The 16,983-nt window shown below is 50.0% G+C and overlaps 1 protein-coding gene across 1 annotated transcript in view; it reads right to left on the bottom strand.

Annotated features, from left to right (window-relative positions):
- LOC139758486 (nocturnin-like) overlaps positions 1-12,020 on the bottom strand; it is a 93,462-nt gene extending 81,442 nt beyond the window's left edge. The window contains exon 1 of the mRNA XM_071679977.1: positions 10,524-12,020. Coding sequence (XP_071536078.1) covers positions 10,524-10,684 — 161 coding nt within the window. The 5' untranslated portion in view covers positions 10,685-12,020. The remainder of the gene's footprint in view (positions 1-10,523) is intronic.
- Between the last annotated feature and the right edge of the window lie 4,963 nt (positions 12,021-16,983).

Raw genomic sequence — 16,983 nt, 5'->3', positions numbered from 1 at the left:
TAATGGTCTTGTTCATCCTGCGATCTGTTAAGCTCGGGCCTTGATGGTCTTGTTCATCCTGCGATCTGTTAAGCTCGGGCCTTGATGGTCTTGTTCATCCTGCGATCTGTTAAGCTCGGGCTACGGGGATGGGGGGGGGGACAACATATTTAAAGAGTTTTATTAGCTGCTTCCTTGTTCCAGTGGGGAGATATCTTACTAATCACAGTGGGGAGGTGTCATGCTGTCCACAGTGGGGCAGATATGTTACTGTCCACAGTGGGGAGATATCTTACTGTCCACTGTATTTTACCGTCTAAGGTGGGGATACATCTTACTGTCCACAGTGGGAAGGTATCTTGCCGTCCACAGTGGGAAGGTATCTTACTGTCCACAGTGGGAAGGTATCTTACTGTCCACAGTGGGAAGGTATCTTGCCGTCCACAGTGGGAAGGTATCTTACCGTCCACAGTGGGAAGGTATCTTACTGTCCACAGTGGGAAGGTATCTTACTGTCCACAGTGGGAAGGTATCTTGCCGTCCACAGTGGGAAGGTATCTTACTGTCCACAGTGGGAAGGTATCTTACTGTCCACAGTGGGAAGGTATCTTACTGTCCACAGTGGGAAGGTATCTTACCGTCCACAGTGGGAAGGTATCTTACTGTCCACAGTGGGAAGGTATCTTACTGTCCACAGTGGGAAGGTATCTTACTGTCCACAGTGGGAAGGTATCTTACCGTCCACAGTGGGAAGGTATCTTACCGTCCGCAGTGGGAAGGTATCTTACCGTCCACAGTGGGAAGGTTTCTTACTGTCCACAGTGGGAAGGTATCTTACCGTCCACAGTGGGAAGGTTTCTTACTGTCCACAGTGGGAAGGTATCTTACCGTCCACAGTGGGAAGGTATCTTACCGTCCACAGTGGGAAGGTATCTTACCGTCCACAGTGGGAAGGTATCTTACCGTCCACAGTGGGAAGGTTTCTTACTGTCCACAGTGGGAAGGTATCTTACCGTCCACAGTGGGAAGGTATCTTACTGTCCACAGTGGGAAGGTATCTTACCGTCCACAGTGGGAAGGTATCTTACCGTCCACAGTGGGAAGGTTTCTTACCGTCCACAGTGGGAAGGTATCTTACCGTCCACAGTGGGAAGGTATCTTACCGTCCACAGTGGGAAGGTTTCTTACCGTCCACAGTGGGAAGGTATCTTACCGTCCACAGTGGGAAGGTTTCTTACCGTCCACAGTGGGAAGGTATCTTACCGTCCACAGTGGGAAGGTTTCTTACCGTCCACAGTGGGAAGGTATCTTACCGTCCACAGTGGGAAGGTATCTTACCGTCCACAGTGGGAAGGTATCTTACCGTCCACAGTGGGAAGGTATCTTACTGTCCACAGTGGGAAGGTATCTTACCGTCCACAGTGGGAAGGTATCTTACCGTCCACAGTGGGAAGGTATCTTACCGTCCACAGTGGGAAGGTATCTTACCGTCCACAGTGGGAAGGTATCTTACCGTCCACAGTGGGAAGGTATCTTACCGTCCACAGTGGGAAGGTATCTTACTGTCCACAGTGGGAAGGTATCTTACCGTCCACAGTGGGAAGGTATCTTACCGTCCACAGTGGGAAGGTATCTTACCGTCCACAGTGGGAAGGTATCTTACCGTCCACAGTGGGAAGGTATCTTACCGTCCACAGTGGGAAGGTATCTTACCGTCCACAGTGGGAAGGTATCTTACCGTCCACAGTGGGAAGGTATCTTACCGTCCACAGTGAGAAGGTATCTTACCGTCCACAGTGGGAAGGTATCTTACCGTCCACAGTGAGAAGGTATCTTACCGTCCACAGTGGGAAGGTATCTTACCGTCCACAGTGGTCAAAAGATCATCTACGCTAGATAAGGGGTCACCCCTCTGGGTCAAGGTCACTCCACTGGGTCAAGGTCACTCCACCGTATCAGGGTCACACCACTAGGTCAGAAAGCACCCCTGTCACTCCTTGTTATTAGACAACAGTTATTGATCGCTACATGGGACTTAGTTTTCTACAGCCCCTGGTTTTCTATAACCTCTCCACAATGCTCGAGTTATCCCTGTAAGAAAAACGAGAACTCTAACAAAAAACGCGGATTGAAATGAAGGTTTTTGACGGGTCATTATAATATATGTAACTGGTAGGTAAATGAAGGTTTTGACGGGTCATTATAATATACGTAACTGGTAGGTAAATGAAGGTTTTGACGGGTCATTATAATATATGTAACTGGTCGGTAAATGAAGGTTTTTGACGGGTCATTATATGTAACTGGTCGGTAAAATGAAGGTTTTTGACGGGTCATTATAATATATGTAACTGGTAGGTAAATGAAGGTTTTGACGGGTCATTATAATATACGTAACTGGTAGGTAAATGAAGGTTTTGACGGGTCATTATAATATATGTAACTGGTCGGTAAATGAAGGTTTTTGACGGGTCATTATATGTAACTGGTCGGTAAATGAAGGTTTTGACGGGTCATTATAATATATGTAACTGGTAGGTAAATGAAGGTTTTGACGGGTCATTATAATATACGTAACTGGTAGGTAAATGAAGGTTTTGACGGGTCATTATAATATATGTAACTGGTCGGTAAAATGAAGGTTTTTGACGGGTCATTATAATATATGTAACTGGTCGGTAAAATGAAGGTTTTTGACGGGTCATTATAATATACGTAACTGGTAGGTAAATGAAGGTTTTGACGGGTCATTATAATATATGTAACTGGTCGGTAAAATGAAGGTTTTTGACGGGTCATTATAATAATGGTCGGTAAATTCCATTATCGTACTATGTAAAGTAAACGTTTGTGAGAATGTATGAGTGTGACAAGTACCATTTAATTATATCAGGTTCCTATATCAGTCATTTGACATCATCAAGTTAATAATGATAGTCTAATGATGTTGATGACCCTCGTATCCCTAACTGTCTACCCTATCTTTGCGAAGTAGATGATGATCGAGTAGAAAATACACTCGTTTAACCACACACTCTCCCTAGTTACCAAGTATTGTGTACCAGGACAAGTGCCTACCATTCACAGCTAACTAACCACCCACCCACACAGACTGCTCTCTGTTGTGTCTTACTTGAGTCGTACGCCCTGATTTGGCTAGATCACTGAACGTCGCCCCCCATATACCACATCACTCCAGTTTATTCTACCACATGTGTACTTCTCACCCACTTGATTGTTCCGACCCTGAAATTCCAAGTCTCTCCCCCCCCCCCCCCCCGCTCCATATTTCCATCGCCTCCCCCAACGAATCTTACGTCACCCACGAATCTTACGTCAGTCTTCATTCATGTTGTCCTTTCTATATGTCTTCAAGACCCACCAGAACTCTCTATCCACATTACCTTAAACGTACGCCAAAACCTTAGCGCTTCCTCATCCACCTTAGCTCACTTCAACCCCACTTTCCCTCCCTCCCTCCACTTAAGGTTCCATCCACATGTATTCCCAAGTACCTAATGCACTCCACTTACTCCAGGTCCTTCCAATTCAGACTCGGTTTGCAACTACCTTATTTCCCTTCAACCCCACTGCCTCTTATTCCCTCACGATGGATCTCGGTTTTTTTCCTTATCTCCCTCTCTTACCTATCTCCTTTTCCATACTCTCCCAGACTCTCTTACGGACTTTGTGTTCCATAGAATCATATCATCTGTAAACAACCATATCATTCTACCTGCTATGGCCTCTTCCTACACCCTCTACTGCCAGCGTACTGCGAAGCTGTTCCTTACGCCAAGACCGTAGCAATTACCTCCCACACCTCGCGCCCGCCCCCCCACGGACATCAAAATGTCATGCAGACATCACACACTCCTCACGTGGTCCACAACTGGATACTGAGAGGTAGGCATTTTCTTCCCTTCCTATATTCTCACACATGGTGTTCTCTTCCGTTAGAAACATCTCACGGTATTCAGTTACTCTCCATGAAACATCTCACGGCATTCAGTTACTCTCCATTTCTCCCTATATACCCGTCGTGCCTTCCACTACGGGCGGTCTCTCTCTCTTCTCTTCTCTTCTCTTCCTTTCTCTTTTCTCTTCTCTCTCTCTCTCTCTCTCTCTCTCTCTCTCTCTCTCTCTCTCTCTCTCTCTCTCTCTCTCTCTCTCTCTCTCTCTCTCTCTCTCTCTCTCCTCTCTCTTTCCCTCCAAGTATTTCTCATTTTTTTTCAAGGCTCACATTTGGTCCACAAGCAGTTTATGTTTCCCTTACAACCATATTGAGCCTCTCTAGTCAGCTACACTCTTCAGGTGTACTTAGCGAACCCGTTAAGATATCTGCATTCATTTCTGCTACCTTCATCCCCTCATTTCACAAGGGCAGCACTAAATGTACAGCCCGGTAGCCCCCCAGATACCTCACCTTAGGTCACGGACCAGCTGAACATCCTGACGAACCGGTCATAATCACAATCTTTCTCCGAGAAACTCAACTTCAGTCTCATCTCTCCTGAAGCTTTTCCAGATTTCATCTTATGCAAGGGTTTCCAGCACCTCCTTTCTTTTCACCGTCCCTTTTTGCCATAAATCTCTCACTTCGCATGCCACCTCCCCCCAGTCCCACGACATAAGCCACGCTATCATCATACTCTACGTCTGTCGTCCCTTCTCCATCCGTTTCCCTCACCATCGTTCCTGTTGGTTCCCTCATCCTCCTCACAATGCTCATCTAAGACTTATTCTCATTCTCCTTCAACAATACTCTCTCACCTCACTACCTGTCCAGTGCTTTCAGCTCTTACACCTTACTCTCGTACTCCTCCCAATCAGCCGCACTCCTTTCTTACAGATACCGTCCATACATCTCCATTTTCTCTCTTACTATCAATTGAACTTCCTCATTCCACCACTCACTACCCTTCTATCATTAGTCCACATCCCACCTCTCACATGGTCTTCCTAATATTCTAGATCTGTTTTCACCTCTAATCCATCCCGCTATAACAAAGTCTCGCGACCAGTTGGTTCATCTGATCACACACTAATAGATGTGTCTATTTCAATAGTACCTTCCACTCCAGCAGCCCCTTCAAAATATCGCCATCTCAACAAAGCTGAGTGGAATAACCCCTTTGATCTATTGCCCTGTTGCTTTGACATCAACCATTTCCAAAGTCTTTGGATCCCCCCTTTCAACTCCCATATCCTTAAACACCTCAAAAATCACAGTCTTCTCTCTGATCACAAGTTTGGCTTCCGCAAGGCGAGACCCACTGGTGATATTCCTTCCCATCTTACTAATGTCTGGTCATCATCCCTGATTGATTTTGGGGAGTCATGTGTAGTTGCCCTTGACATATCCAAGGCTTTTGACAGGGGTGAGGCATTGGGGTCTCATCTCTAAACTCCCATGTTTTGGCTTCCTTCCCTCACTTGGCTCTCTGACCGATCTATCTCCATAGTCGTTCATGGATTAGCCTCCCTTCTCCATCAACAGCGGTGTTCCTCAAGGTTCTGTCCTGTCCCCTGCACTTTTTTTCTTCTCCCTTTATATCCACGAATTCCGCTCTTATACAAATAACCCAATGCACTCGTACGCTGACGACGCAACATTGCATTCCTTCACATCTTTCAATTCTGCTCCTTTTTCGTCGCATTCGATCTACATCTCGCTTCGACACAACTTCCTCAACAAACTCTAACTTGGACAGGATATCTCAGTGGGGAAGACGAAGTTCGGTGAAGTTTAATGCCTCTAAGACCCAGTTTATACCCATCTCTCTATCGAAGTTCTTCAAGTTTCCTCTCTGATAGTTCTACAATTCTACCTCTCGACTCGCTGAACATTCTTGGTGAGACTATAACATCCGCTCTTTCCTGGAAACTCCACATAACGGAAATAGTTCAGTCTGTCTTAAAAGATTTGGGAGTCCTGTTTAGATGTCGAAATTCTCTTTCCACTGAATAGTTGCTCCTTTTATACAAAGGATTGCCTTCGCATCCGGGGTGGTTCTAGCTTTGCATCCTTAATTGACAGAAAGCGGTCCGACTTGTAAACTCTTCCACGCTAACTTCAATATTTGACCCGCTTGCTGTACGCCGCTATGTTGGTTCACTTTCCCTTCTCTGTGGATATTACTTTGGTTTTCGCTCCTGAGAGTTGGCTGCCTGTGTACCCCCACCGCTTGCGAAACCACTCGACAAGCTGTTGTGTCATATGATTACTATGTGACCGTTGGTATCTGAGGGGTGGGCCGTTTTGATCACTGTTTCTTCCTCTACACCTCGAAGCTTTAGAACTTTCTACCATCTCATGTTTGTCCCAATAACTATGACCTGACACATGTTAAAAGATAGGTTTTTCACTTCCTCTAGGATTCTTAAATACTTTCCCTCGCCTCTTCTTTTTTTTTAGCCTTTCATAATCCTCTCTATATTTCAATTAAGGACCGGCCTTGATGTGGGAACTGTGAGCGACTGGAGCCTCCAACTTAAAAAAAAGCAAAAAAAAAAAAAAAAAGGATTGAGTGTAAAGAGACCGACTGAGGATATACGTGGAATATGCGAAAGTAACAAGATAAAAACCTTGGAGATGAAGTATGGAATGAAAAATGCTTTGAGGCATCGGGGCCTGAACATGCAAGAAGATGTGCGGCGTGCACGGGATAGAGCGAATTAGAGCGATGTGGTGTCATTGGTCGGAACTAGGGTGTATGAAACGGTCAGGGAAAACCACGAAAAGATCCGTGGGGCTTGGCTATGGATTGGATGACTCTGGTTTCGCTGCATTATACATGAGTTAGGGAGTGGATGTATTTCTTACCCTGCCTCGCTACGCGAGAAACGGCGATCAAATATGAAAACAAAATAAAAAAATTATTTATTTATTATTATTATTATTATTATTATTATTATTATTATTATTATTATTATTGTGTCAGTTCGTTTATACTTGTTCGTTTTTTTTTCCGCTTCAGCGAGGTAGCGCCGGGAACAGATGAAGAAAGGCCACATTCGTTCACACTCAGTCTTTAGTTGTCATGTGTAATGCACCGAAACCACAGCTCCCTTTCCACATCCAGGTCCCCACAGACCTTTCCATAGTTAAGCCCAGACGCTTCACATCATCATCATTATCCTCATGATTACAACTGCTCTGATCATGGGTGAACGTCCTTATGATGTCATTGCACGAATCAAGTATGACGACATATGGATCGGCAGCGTGTTGTTCCTCCCATCGTGTGTCGCAGTCCACACACACACACACACACACACACACACACACGCGCGCGCGCGCAGTCTTCCCTCGCTGGTGAAGTAACTTTGTATCTTATCCTCTCAGGTAAGCAGACAACCTGGATTTCTCTGAGAGATTACCACCCCTTTTTCCATAGGGCTGACTGGGTCTACCTGATCCACCACACACAGTACCATGTACCAGGTTGTATTCCCGGCTGGGGTATGAGATGTGCCCGTGTTCCTGGAGCCATAGGATCGTGTCAACAGGGTCGTGTTCGCCATAACACGATATTCCCGCGTTAGCGAAGTAGCGCCAGAAAAGACCTCCTCCACTCGCATCCAATCTCTAGCTGTCATGTTGTGTAATGCACCGAAATCACAGCTCCCTATTTACGACCAGGCCCACCTCAGGCCTTTCCATGGTTTCTTGTGGCTGCTTCATAAGGCCCTGTTTCAGTTCATTGACAGCACGACGTCGCCCCCTGTATACCACATCGCTCCATTGCACCCTCAGGTCCCGAGCGCAAAGTCTTTTTAACTCCATCCTTCCATTTCCAATATTGTGTACTCCGTCACTCTGTCCCCTCCACTTCTAATACACGCCTCAGGCAAACCTCAACATACAGGCCCCTTCGTATGCCGACAACCTCACAGTCGCATCACAACACCCCTGATCCCTGACACCACAGTAGCAACACCAAACATATTACATTACGCATTTGCAACAGTGGCTCAACCAAGACAGAAAGTCAGCATCTCGACGGAGGTCTTCTGTCACTCTTTTTTAAAAAACCTAGACACACGAATCCAGTTCACACCCTCCTGTCACCTTGAGTGGACAGTCATATACGACTCACACATGGCTTTCACTCCCCACACTAATAACATCAACATAAAAGCAACACACAAACTTAACTCCATTATACACTAAGTGGCACCAGATTTGGACTAGAAAAAGAATCCCTTTAACATCCTATACCAGCAATTCATCCGCTCCACTTCAAACTATGGCTCACCTGCTCAGTGATTCCACCCTCTCAAAAGCAAATATAACAAAGCAGCAAGACACAAAATACTCCAACGCCTTCACAATGAAATAGAGATACTTACAGTACAGTCCCACTTCAGCATACTCGGCACTCAATTCTATGCAACAGCACTAAACCCCTCCCACTCAAACCACTCTACAGCTAACCACAAACTCACAGGTTAGAAATGAAACACTTACCCTCTGCTTCACACTTTAGTTAACCGTTTCCCACAGGTCTCACCTACGCCCAGTAAATATAACATGAACAGAATTCAAACACACTGAAATAACCCGACAAGAACGAAACAGCCGACCTCCCAACTCGGTTTTAAACTCCAAAACCCACCAGACTTACAACCATTAGAAACCACACTCCCTAGACAAGCTCGAGTCACACTTTCCTCCTTACACTCACGACCTCGTCTATCCCAAAAGGCGCTTCATGGCCACGATGCAAGGACCATAAAGAAGACACCGAGTATTTGCTAACCAGGAGCCACTTTCTGCACATAGACGCAGACACACAACACCTTATGACTTGTGGTGTCGACCGATGGACGTGACCAGCTTCCTGAGTGCTGCATAGGATACAGGGGCCTCCCGGAATAGGAAGTATATATATATATATATATATATATATATATATATATATATATATATATATATATATATATATATATATATATGTGTGTGTGTGTAGAGAGAGAGAGAGAGAGAGAGAGAGAGAGAGAGAGAGATTCTTCTGGAGGGGGTGTTACCCAGGCAGTATCCACCCGAGTTTTTGAGACAAATAGGACTTAAGATTATAGGAAAATCTTGAGATTAACGTCTCTTTGACCCTCTTTACGCTCATGCTGTATATGACATATTTCCTGCTATTCGCCCATGGGTGTATGTTAAGTGTAGCAACACTCCCTGTGTAGCGGCGTGTGGCTCCTCCGGGTGTGTGTACACTCTCGTGTGTTCTTACGCCTTACGGGAGACAGTCGTGTGTTGTGAGGCCTTCTGGAGGTAGAAGATTGCCTCTTGCATAACTGTTGCTTTCGTAGCACCTCCTGGGAAGAAGAAATAATTGATGAACTACGGGAAAATAACCCTTACCGTCAACACTGTCGTGGCCGACGATCCACCTAGGAAAAAAAAAAAAAAAGACGGAGGAATTTTAATTGTTTCTTTTATTTCCCAGGATGGTAATGATACGTTAAGAAATCTCTTTGTTGTAAAATAATTACAAATTCTTTTAGTTTTGTTAACCCCTTAGCGAATCCAGGCCGGATATTTGTTAAATGATACCAAACGTCTTTTTGTTGTTGTTAAACGAGTGTTAACGAGGTTTCACCGAGGACGAATAAACAACATGTAGCACAAACATATTTGCCTAAACAATTATGTAAACAATTTACAGATTTGGCGGGAAGATTTACCTCGTTTTCTTTACAGGAACGGTAAATATTTACCCCGGTGTTCTGTCTGTGTCAGGACGGGCGTCCGTCCGTCCGTCTGTTCGGCCTTGAACTTGGCCCAGCACAGCCACACACTCGACCAACGCATCGCGAGATGTTCCTCAGAACAAAACCCTCCCACACACACACAGACCTTGGACTGGACACGCCTCCCGCCCCGCTGGGGGAGGAGGACAGGTGTGTGGGTGTGTGGGTGTGGGAGGGTGGGACCGAAGGGAGTAATTGCTACCATGTACGACCTTGTTCAGATCCCTAGCCAAGAGAAGGAGTAGAAGGGGGGGTTAAGGAGGAGGGGGGGGTCGTCCTTGATCTCTGACATCGGGAAGATGGTGGATCAGGAAGCGGAAGTCAGTGCCAGCCCACACGGAACGGACAGGGGGGGCGGGGCAGCGCGCGGGGGCAGCGGCTTCGACAGACGGCGGGAATAATCAACAACACAGATTGTTGGGGGAAACGTTTTTTCCCGCCAGAGGACCCGGACGGACGGGTGGGTGAGCCAGCGCTGCGTCCTCTGGGGTCTCCAACATTGGAACACACACACTTTCGAGTAAAAGTTGGACATCTCGGCGGCGCGGAGTTAACAGGGAAATGTAATGTTTGACTGCGGCAAAAGACTAACCTTGGGGAGGGTTTAAGAAATCGCTTGCTCTCTCTTCGCGCGTGTATGCGTCACTGTTGTTCGTGTTTTTTTTTTTTTCTTTTTTAATGGGCCTGTCTGATCCTTCATTCATTTCTCTCTCTCTCTCTCTCTCTCTCTCTCTCTCTCTCTCTCTCTCTCTCTCTCTCTCTCTCTCACGGACACTCACCTGACGAGGTAGAGGAGGAGTTGCTTGGGCGGGACGTAAGGCTTGGTTTCCCTTTGGCCCAGCTGGGGCGCCTCCTGGCCCCCTGACTCAGGGCAGAGGGAGAGGCGTGCCAGCTGCTCCGCCATCTTCAGCGACTCCCGGAGTTCCTGGAGGGAGAGCATCTTTCTCGGGTGCCCCTCGGGACGCCCGCCCGACGCCTCGACGCTGCAGTGAACGCCTCGTTGGAGTTCCCTGCGAACTGTGGGCGCGAGACGACCAAACGCTAGACGGATGTGTGGAATGACTCGTTGTATAGCCACGGGCGCCGGATAGAAGGCCCTCTCGTGCCTTGAGAACCAGGACGTGGATAGGGGGGGTCGTCTAGGATGACTATCGGTCGGTGAAAGGATAGAAGATAGATCCTCAGACACCAGAATCCCTGGTCAGCGTTGCTCGAATATCTTCGGCGATGAATGCAATACGAAAATGGTTCGTATCTCAAAGGCTTCGCTGCCTGGTGCCGAGCCTTTGTTTTTGTTTCGTGGGCGTCTAGTGATGTGGGACTATGACACAGACGACAGTTCGAAGATGGTCCTACTGCGCGCGCGCTGCTGGCAGTGGCGCAGCTCTCGAGTCGAAGACCTAGACACTACCAGAGCTGTTGACTGGAAAGTGTCCGACTAAACAAGAGAAGGGCACTTGGAACACGAACCAGATATGGAAAGTCTCAGGGTACGGTCGAGAGTGGTTCGTTCCAGGAGTTCGACTGAAGCACTTGAAGCACTTGCGGTCCTTTTGTTTCGTACCCTTGAGAAATCTAGATGATCGAAGCACTGGCAGTCCCCCCTTGTCTCGTTCCCTTGAGAAATCTAGACGACCGAAGCACTGGCAGTCCCCCCTTGTCTCGTACCCTTGAGAAATCTAGACGACCGAAGCACTGGCAGTCACCCCTTGTCTCGTACCCTTGAGAAATCTAGATATAATTAATGTGGAAATGTTAGTCGCTGTGAGGAAATAAGTTTCCACTCGTCTTGATGCGCCAGACAGGTCACTCTGCCAGCGACCACTGGACCCAGATCTCAACAACACGGGTTCTGAACTGCTCTTGTGTGGCGAAGATGGATGCGAAGTCTTGCCGGAAACAGATGTCTCACGAGTCTCTCTCTCTATTGTTCTGTATAGCGGATCATCCAACGAGACGGAACTTAAATAAGACTCGTCGATGTTCAATAACTTAAAATCAGCAGTCACTCAGTAGCACAAGGAAACACTTCACGGAACACACACCACACACAGACACACACATATATATATATATATATACACTTGGCTATGGATCACTGATGATGACGAAGATTGTCAGTTCGCCAGCATGCGCACTTCGCATCGCTGACTCCGATAGGAAAAGGGTTGGGCAACGGAAGGGGGGAAACTGTTGGCCACTAGTTTGGTCCGGAGCGCAAAGCGAGGTGTGTGTTAGTAGCAGGGCGTGGGAGCGGCATCAAGCTGGGGCGTGGGGGGCGGGCGTGGGGAGGGGGAGGCGCGCGGCGCAGCACTCGACAGACGGACGACTGGTGGCTGCGTCTGGCACAACCTTGTTTATATGTGTCAGGGGGAGGCACCGAGCCGGGGGGGAGAGGAGGCTTGGTGCCCCCAGCACTGGGGGGGATGGATCCTGATTGATGCCCCCAGGAGTGGGGTCCTCTTGCCCTTAGGCTTGGGGGGGTCATAGTGCCCCCAGACTGGAGAAGGGGGGGGGGGGGGGTTGATGCCCCCAAGCTGAGGAGGTCCTGTTTCTCCCAAGCTGGGGGGGGAGGGGGTCATATTCCTGTCGGCGTGGGTACTGAAGAACCCAGACGTGGGTGCTGGGGGGGTCCTGACGAACCCCATACAGGGGTTGTGGGTTCTTTAGTGGGGGTGCTGGGGGGGGGATCGTGGTGCCCCAGATGGGGATCCTGGGGGGGTTGTGGTGCCCCAGATGGGGATCCTGGAGGGAGGGTTATGGTGCCCCAGATGAGGATCCTGGGGGGGTTGTGGTGCCCCAGATGGGGATCCTGGGGGGTTGTGGTGCCCCAGAGAGTGTTGGGGTCCTCATGCCTCCAGGTAGGGGTGCCGTCGGTCCTCGTGCGTGCCCCTCCTCCCCCAGATGGGGCACGAGGGGTCCAGGCAGGTGGGGTACTGGGGGTCTTTTAGTGCCCCCAAGTCCTGATGTCCCCCAGGCGGATGTACTGGGGGAGTGGGGGTCTTCTGGTACCCTTGTTAGGGGAACGGAGGGGTCTTGACACCCCAGCAAGGGGTAGTGGCTTTGTTTTGGTACCAACACACACACACACACACACACACACACACACACACACACACACAAGAGACCAAGTCACAACAGAGGAAGGAATCAAGACTGAACTTTTCCTCCAAAAGTCTCAAACAATCGTTCCGAAGAGCGGCCTCGTTAAGGGCCGTTAACGGCGCACAGGCAACCATCAAGGAGAGATGAGGAAGGAGTAGGAAGGGAGAGAGAGAGAGGGAGGAGTAGGAAGGAAAGAAGGAAGGAAGGAAGGAAAGAATGACGAGGGGCGTGGTAACCGGAAGCGGGTCTCCTCCCGCCTCAGCCCCGGCCTTCGTCAAGCAACGTTTTCCTCACCTCGTCTTCTCCTCCTCCTCCTCCTCCTCCTCCTCCTCCCCTCTCCGTTCTCCCTCCCTCCCTCCCCTCTCCCTCCCTCCATTCATCCCTCTCCGCTGCCTCGCCTCCATCATCATCATCCCCCTCCCTCCCTCCGTCCATCCTCCTCCACCAGCAGTGGACCACACCTGGGGCCAGGCCCTGCCACGGGATCAGCGGTCCTCCTCCTCACGTCACGTCCCTCCACGAGGTCAGCTGTTGTGAGGGATGTCAGCTGCTCTGGGTAATCAGCTGTCCCATATGATCAGCTGTCCCGCCCAGACCTTGCGCCACTCGATTCAAATGTTTTCCCAGAACAATTATAATTGTTTTCGAAGTGACGTGGAGTTTTGTCATGCATCTGCTCCATCCAGTGGGAGGGTGGTTGCTCCATCCAGTGGGAGGGTGGTTGCTCCAGCCAGTGGGAGGGTGGTTGCTCCATCCAGTGGGAGGGTGGTTGCTCCAGCCAGTGGGAGGGTGGTTGCTCCATCCAGTGGGAGGGTGGTTGCTCCATCCAGTGGGAGGGTGGTTGCTGCAGCCAGTGGGAGGGTGGTTGCTGCAGCCAGTGGGAGGGTGGTTGCTGCAGCCAGTGGGAGGGTGGTTGCTGCAGCCAGTGGGAGGGTGGTTGCTCCATCCAGTGGGAGGGTGGTTGCTGCAGCCAGTGGGAGGGTGGTTGCTGCAGCCAGTGGGAGGGTGGTTGCTGCAGCCAGTGGGAGGGTGGTTGCTGCAGCCAGTGGGAGGGTGGTTGTTCCAGCCAGTGGGAGGGTGGTTGCTGCAGCCAGTGGGAGGGTGGTTGCTGCAGCCAGTGGGAGGGTGGTTGCTCCATCCAGTGGGAGGGTGGTTGCTCCAGCCAGTGGGAGGGTGGTTGCTCCATCCAGTGGGTGGGTGGTTGCTCCAGCCAGTGGGAGGGTGGTTGCTCCAACCAGTGGGAGGGTGGTTGCTGCAGCCAGTGGGAGGGTGGTTGCTGCAGCCAGTGGGAGGGTGGTTGCTCCATCCAGTGGGAGGGTGGTTGCTCCAGCCAGTGGGAGGGTGGTTGCTCCAGCCAGTGGGTGGGTGGTTGCTCCAGCCAGTGGGAGGGTGGTTGCTCCAACCAGTGGGAGGGTGGTTGCTCCAGCCAGTGGGAGGGTGGTTGCTCCAGCCAGTGGGAGGGTGGTTGCTCCAGCCAGTGGGAGGGTGGTTGCTCCAGCCAGTGGGAGGGTGGTTGCTCCAGCCAGTGGGAGGGTGGTTGCTCCATCCAGTGGGTGGGTGGTTGCTGCAGCCAGTGGGAGGGTGGTTGCTGCAGCCAGTGGGAGGGTGGTTGCTGCAGCCAGTGGGAGGGTGGTTGCTCCAACCAGTGGGAGGGTGGTTGCTGCAGCCAGTGGGAGGGTGGTTGCTGCGGCCAGTGGGAGGGTGGTTGCTGCAGCCAGTGGGATGATGGTTTCTTCAGCTAATAGGAAGATGGTTCCTTTAGCCAGTGGGATGATGGTTTCTTTAGCCAGTGGGATGGTGGTTTCTTCAGCCAATAGGAAGATGGTTCCTTTACCCAGTGGGACGATAGTTTCTTTAGCCAGTGGGATGGTGGTTTCTTCAGCCAATAGGAAGATGGTTCCTTTACCCAGTGGGACGATAGTTTCTTTAGCCAGTGGGATGGTGGTTTCTTCAGCCAATAGGAAGATGGTTCCTTTACCCAGTGGGACGATAGTTTCTTTAGCCAGTGGGATGGTGGTTTCTTCAGCCAATAGGAAGATGGTTCCTTTAGCCAGTGGGATGATGGTTGCTCCAGATAGTGGGAATATGGTTACCCCAATCAGTGAGGAGATTGCTCCAGCCACTGGGATAATGCTTGCTCCAGCCACTGGATAATGGCTTCTCCAGCCACTTGGATAATGATCGCTCCAGCCACTGGGATAATGATTGCTCCAGCCACTGGGATAATGATTGCTCCAGCCACTGGGATAATGATTGATCCAGCCACTGGGATAATGATTGATCCAGCCACTGGGATAATGATTGCTCCAGCCACTGGGATAATGATTGCTCCGGCCACTGGGATAATGGCTCCTCCAGCCACTGGGATAATGATTGTTCCATCCACTGGGATAATAATTGCTCCATCCACTGGGATAATGATTGCTCCAGCAACTGGGATAATGATTGATCCAGCCACTGGGATAATGATTGATCCAGCCACTGGGATAATGATTGATCCAGCCACTGGGATAATGGTTGCTCCAGCCACTTGGATAATGATTGATCCAGCCACTGGGATAATGATTGCTCCAGCCACTGGGATAATGGTTGCCCCAGCCAGTGGGATAATGGTTGCTCCAGCCACTGGGATAATGATTGATCCAGCCACTGGGATAATGCTTGCTCCAGCCACTGGGTAATGGCTTCTCCAGCCACTTGGATAATGATTGCTCCAGCCACTGGGATAATGATTGCTCCAGCCACTGGGATAATGATTGATCCAGCCACTGGGATAATGATTGATCCAGCCACTGGGATAATGATTGATCCAGCCACTGGGATAATGATTGCTCCAGCCACTGGGATAATGATTGATCCAGCCACTGGGATAATGATTGATCCAGCCACTGGGATAATGATTGATCCAGCCACTGGGATAATGATTGCGGAAGTAATCGAACAATCCAGTTTCTACTTCATGAACGTAGAACAGTTGGCCAGGGAACAACAACCCCAGTGGCAGCTCGCCAGCTGATCATGCTCCCGCAGCTTGTCCGTCAGTGGATCACACTCCCGTAAAGTGTTCGTCAGCGTTATACACCTCCAGATGCATCGTTAGCCAGTTATTCTTTTTTTTTGGGGGGGATAGTTCGCCAGGAGAATATACCCCAGTTGATAGTTCGCCCAGCAAATCGTACGCCTTGGCGATGGTTCGCCAGGAGAATATACTCCGGCAGGTAGTTCGCCAGCAGATCATACTCCGGCAGGTAGTTCGCCAGGAGAATATACTCCAGCAGGTAGTTCGCCAGCAGATCATACTCCCGTGGGGTACTTCGCTGGCAGATTATACTCCGTTGTGTTCCAGGTGGACAAAAAGATGTCTTGACCTTCGCGAGCCGAGGTCCCCCCTCTGACCTGTGCTGGCTGACTAGTTAATGTCCAGCCTGGCCCTGGGGTCCTCCAAGTCCTCAGTAACCCTTCCACGAGTCTGGCCACCCGCTCGCCCGCCGGCGGCCGCCGCTTGCGTCATCGCATGTAGACGGGTCGAGCCCGCCGTGTTTACGTCAGCGTTCCCACAGCGGACGTCCGGTGTGGGTTGGTGGTGGTGGTGGTTGGGCGGCACGAGATGCGCGCAGCGCCTACCTCGGGCCCGCCCGCCCACCCGCTGGCCTTGTGGGTGGGGGGAGCGATCGACCCTCTCTGGCCAGCTCTGGGGAACGATCTCCCTGGCGAAGGAGTTCATGAGCGCACACACACAGACACTTGATGGTGTGACGTGAAACTCTTCAGCAGTGAAGTCTTCGCTCCTCCTGTCGTCTACTACGGGGCATTGTGTTACATATGGGGATGAACACAGTGTTATACGAGGTCTCTCTTTCTCTCTACATGCAAACCAAGGCTGAAGGGTGAAAGTTGGGACGCAGTATGGGTTTTTCTCGTCCCTCGGGAGTCGTATCGGTCGTGGTGAAAAAGGTTTCCTACAGCGTCACACACACACACACACACACACACACGCCCCCAGTTCTGGCTAGTCATTGTGGATATTTCCTTCTTCCTACTCCTACTATGGTCTAGGAACCTTGGGAGTTTCTACTCTGGTATATCCTGTGTTACGTACACCTGGGAGAGAGAGAGAGAGAGAGAGAGAGAGAG

This window comes from Panulirus ornatus, chromosome 2, assembly GCF_036320965.1.
Source record: "Panulirus ornatus isolate Po-2019 chromosome 2, ASM3632096v1, whole genome shotgun sequence".
Taxonomy (NCBI): domain Eukaryota; kingdom Metazoa; phylum Arthropoda; class Malacostraca; order Decapoda; family Palinuridae; genus Panulirus; species Panulirus ornatus.
The sequence above is the reverse complement of the archived record's forward strand: the minus strand, read 5'-3'. Positions and strand labels throughout refer to the sequence as shown.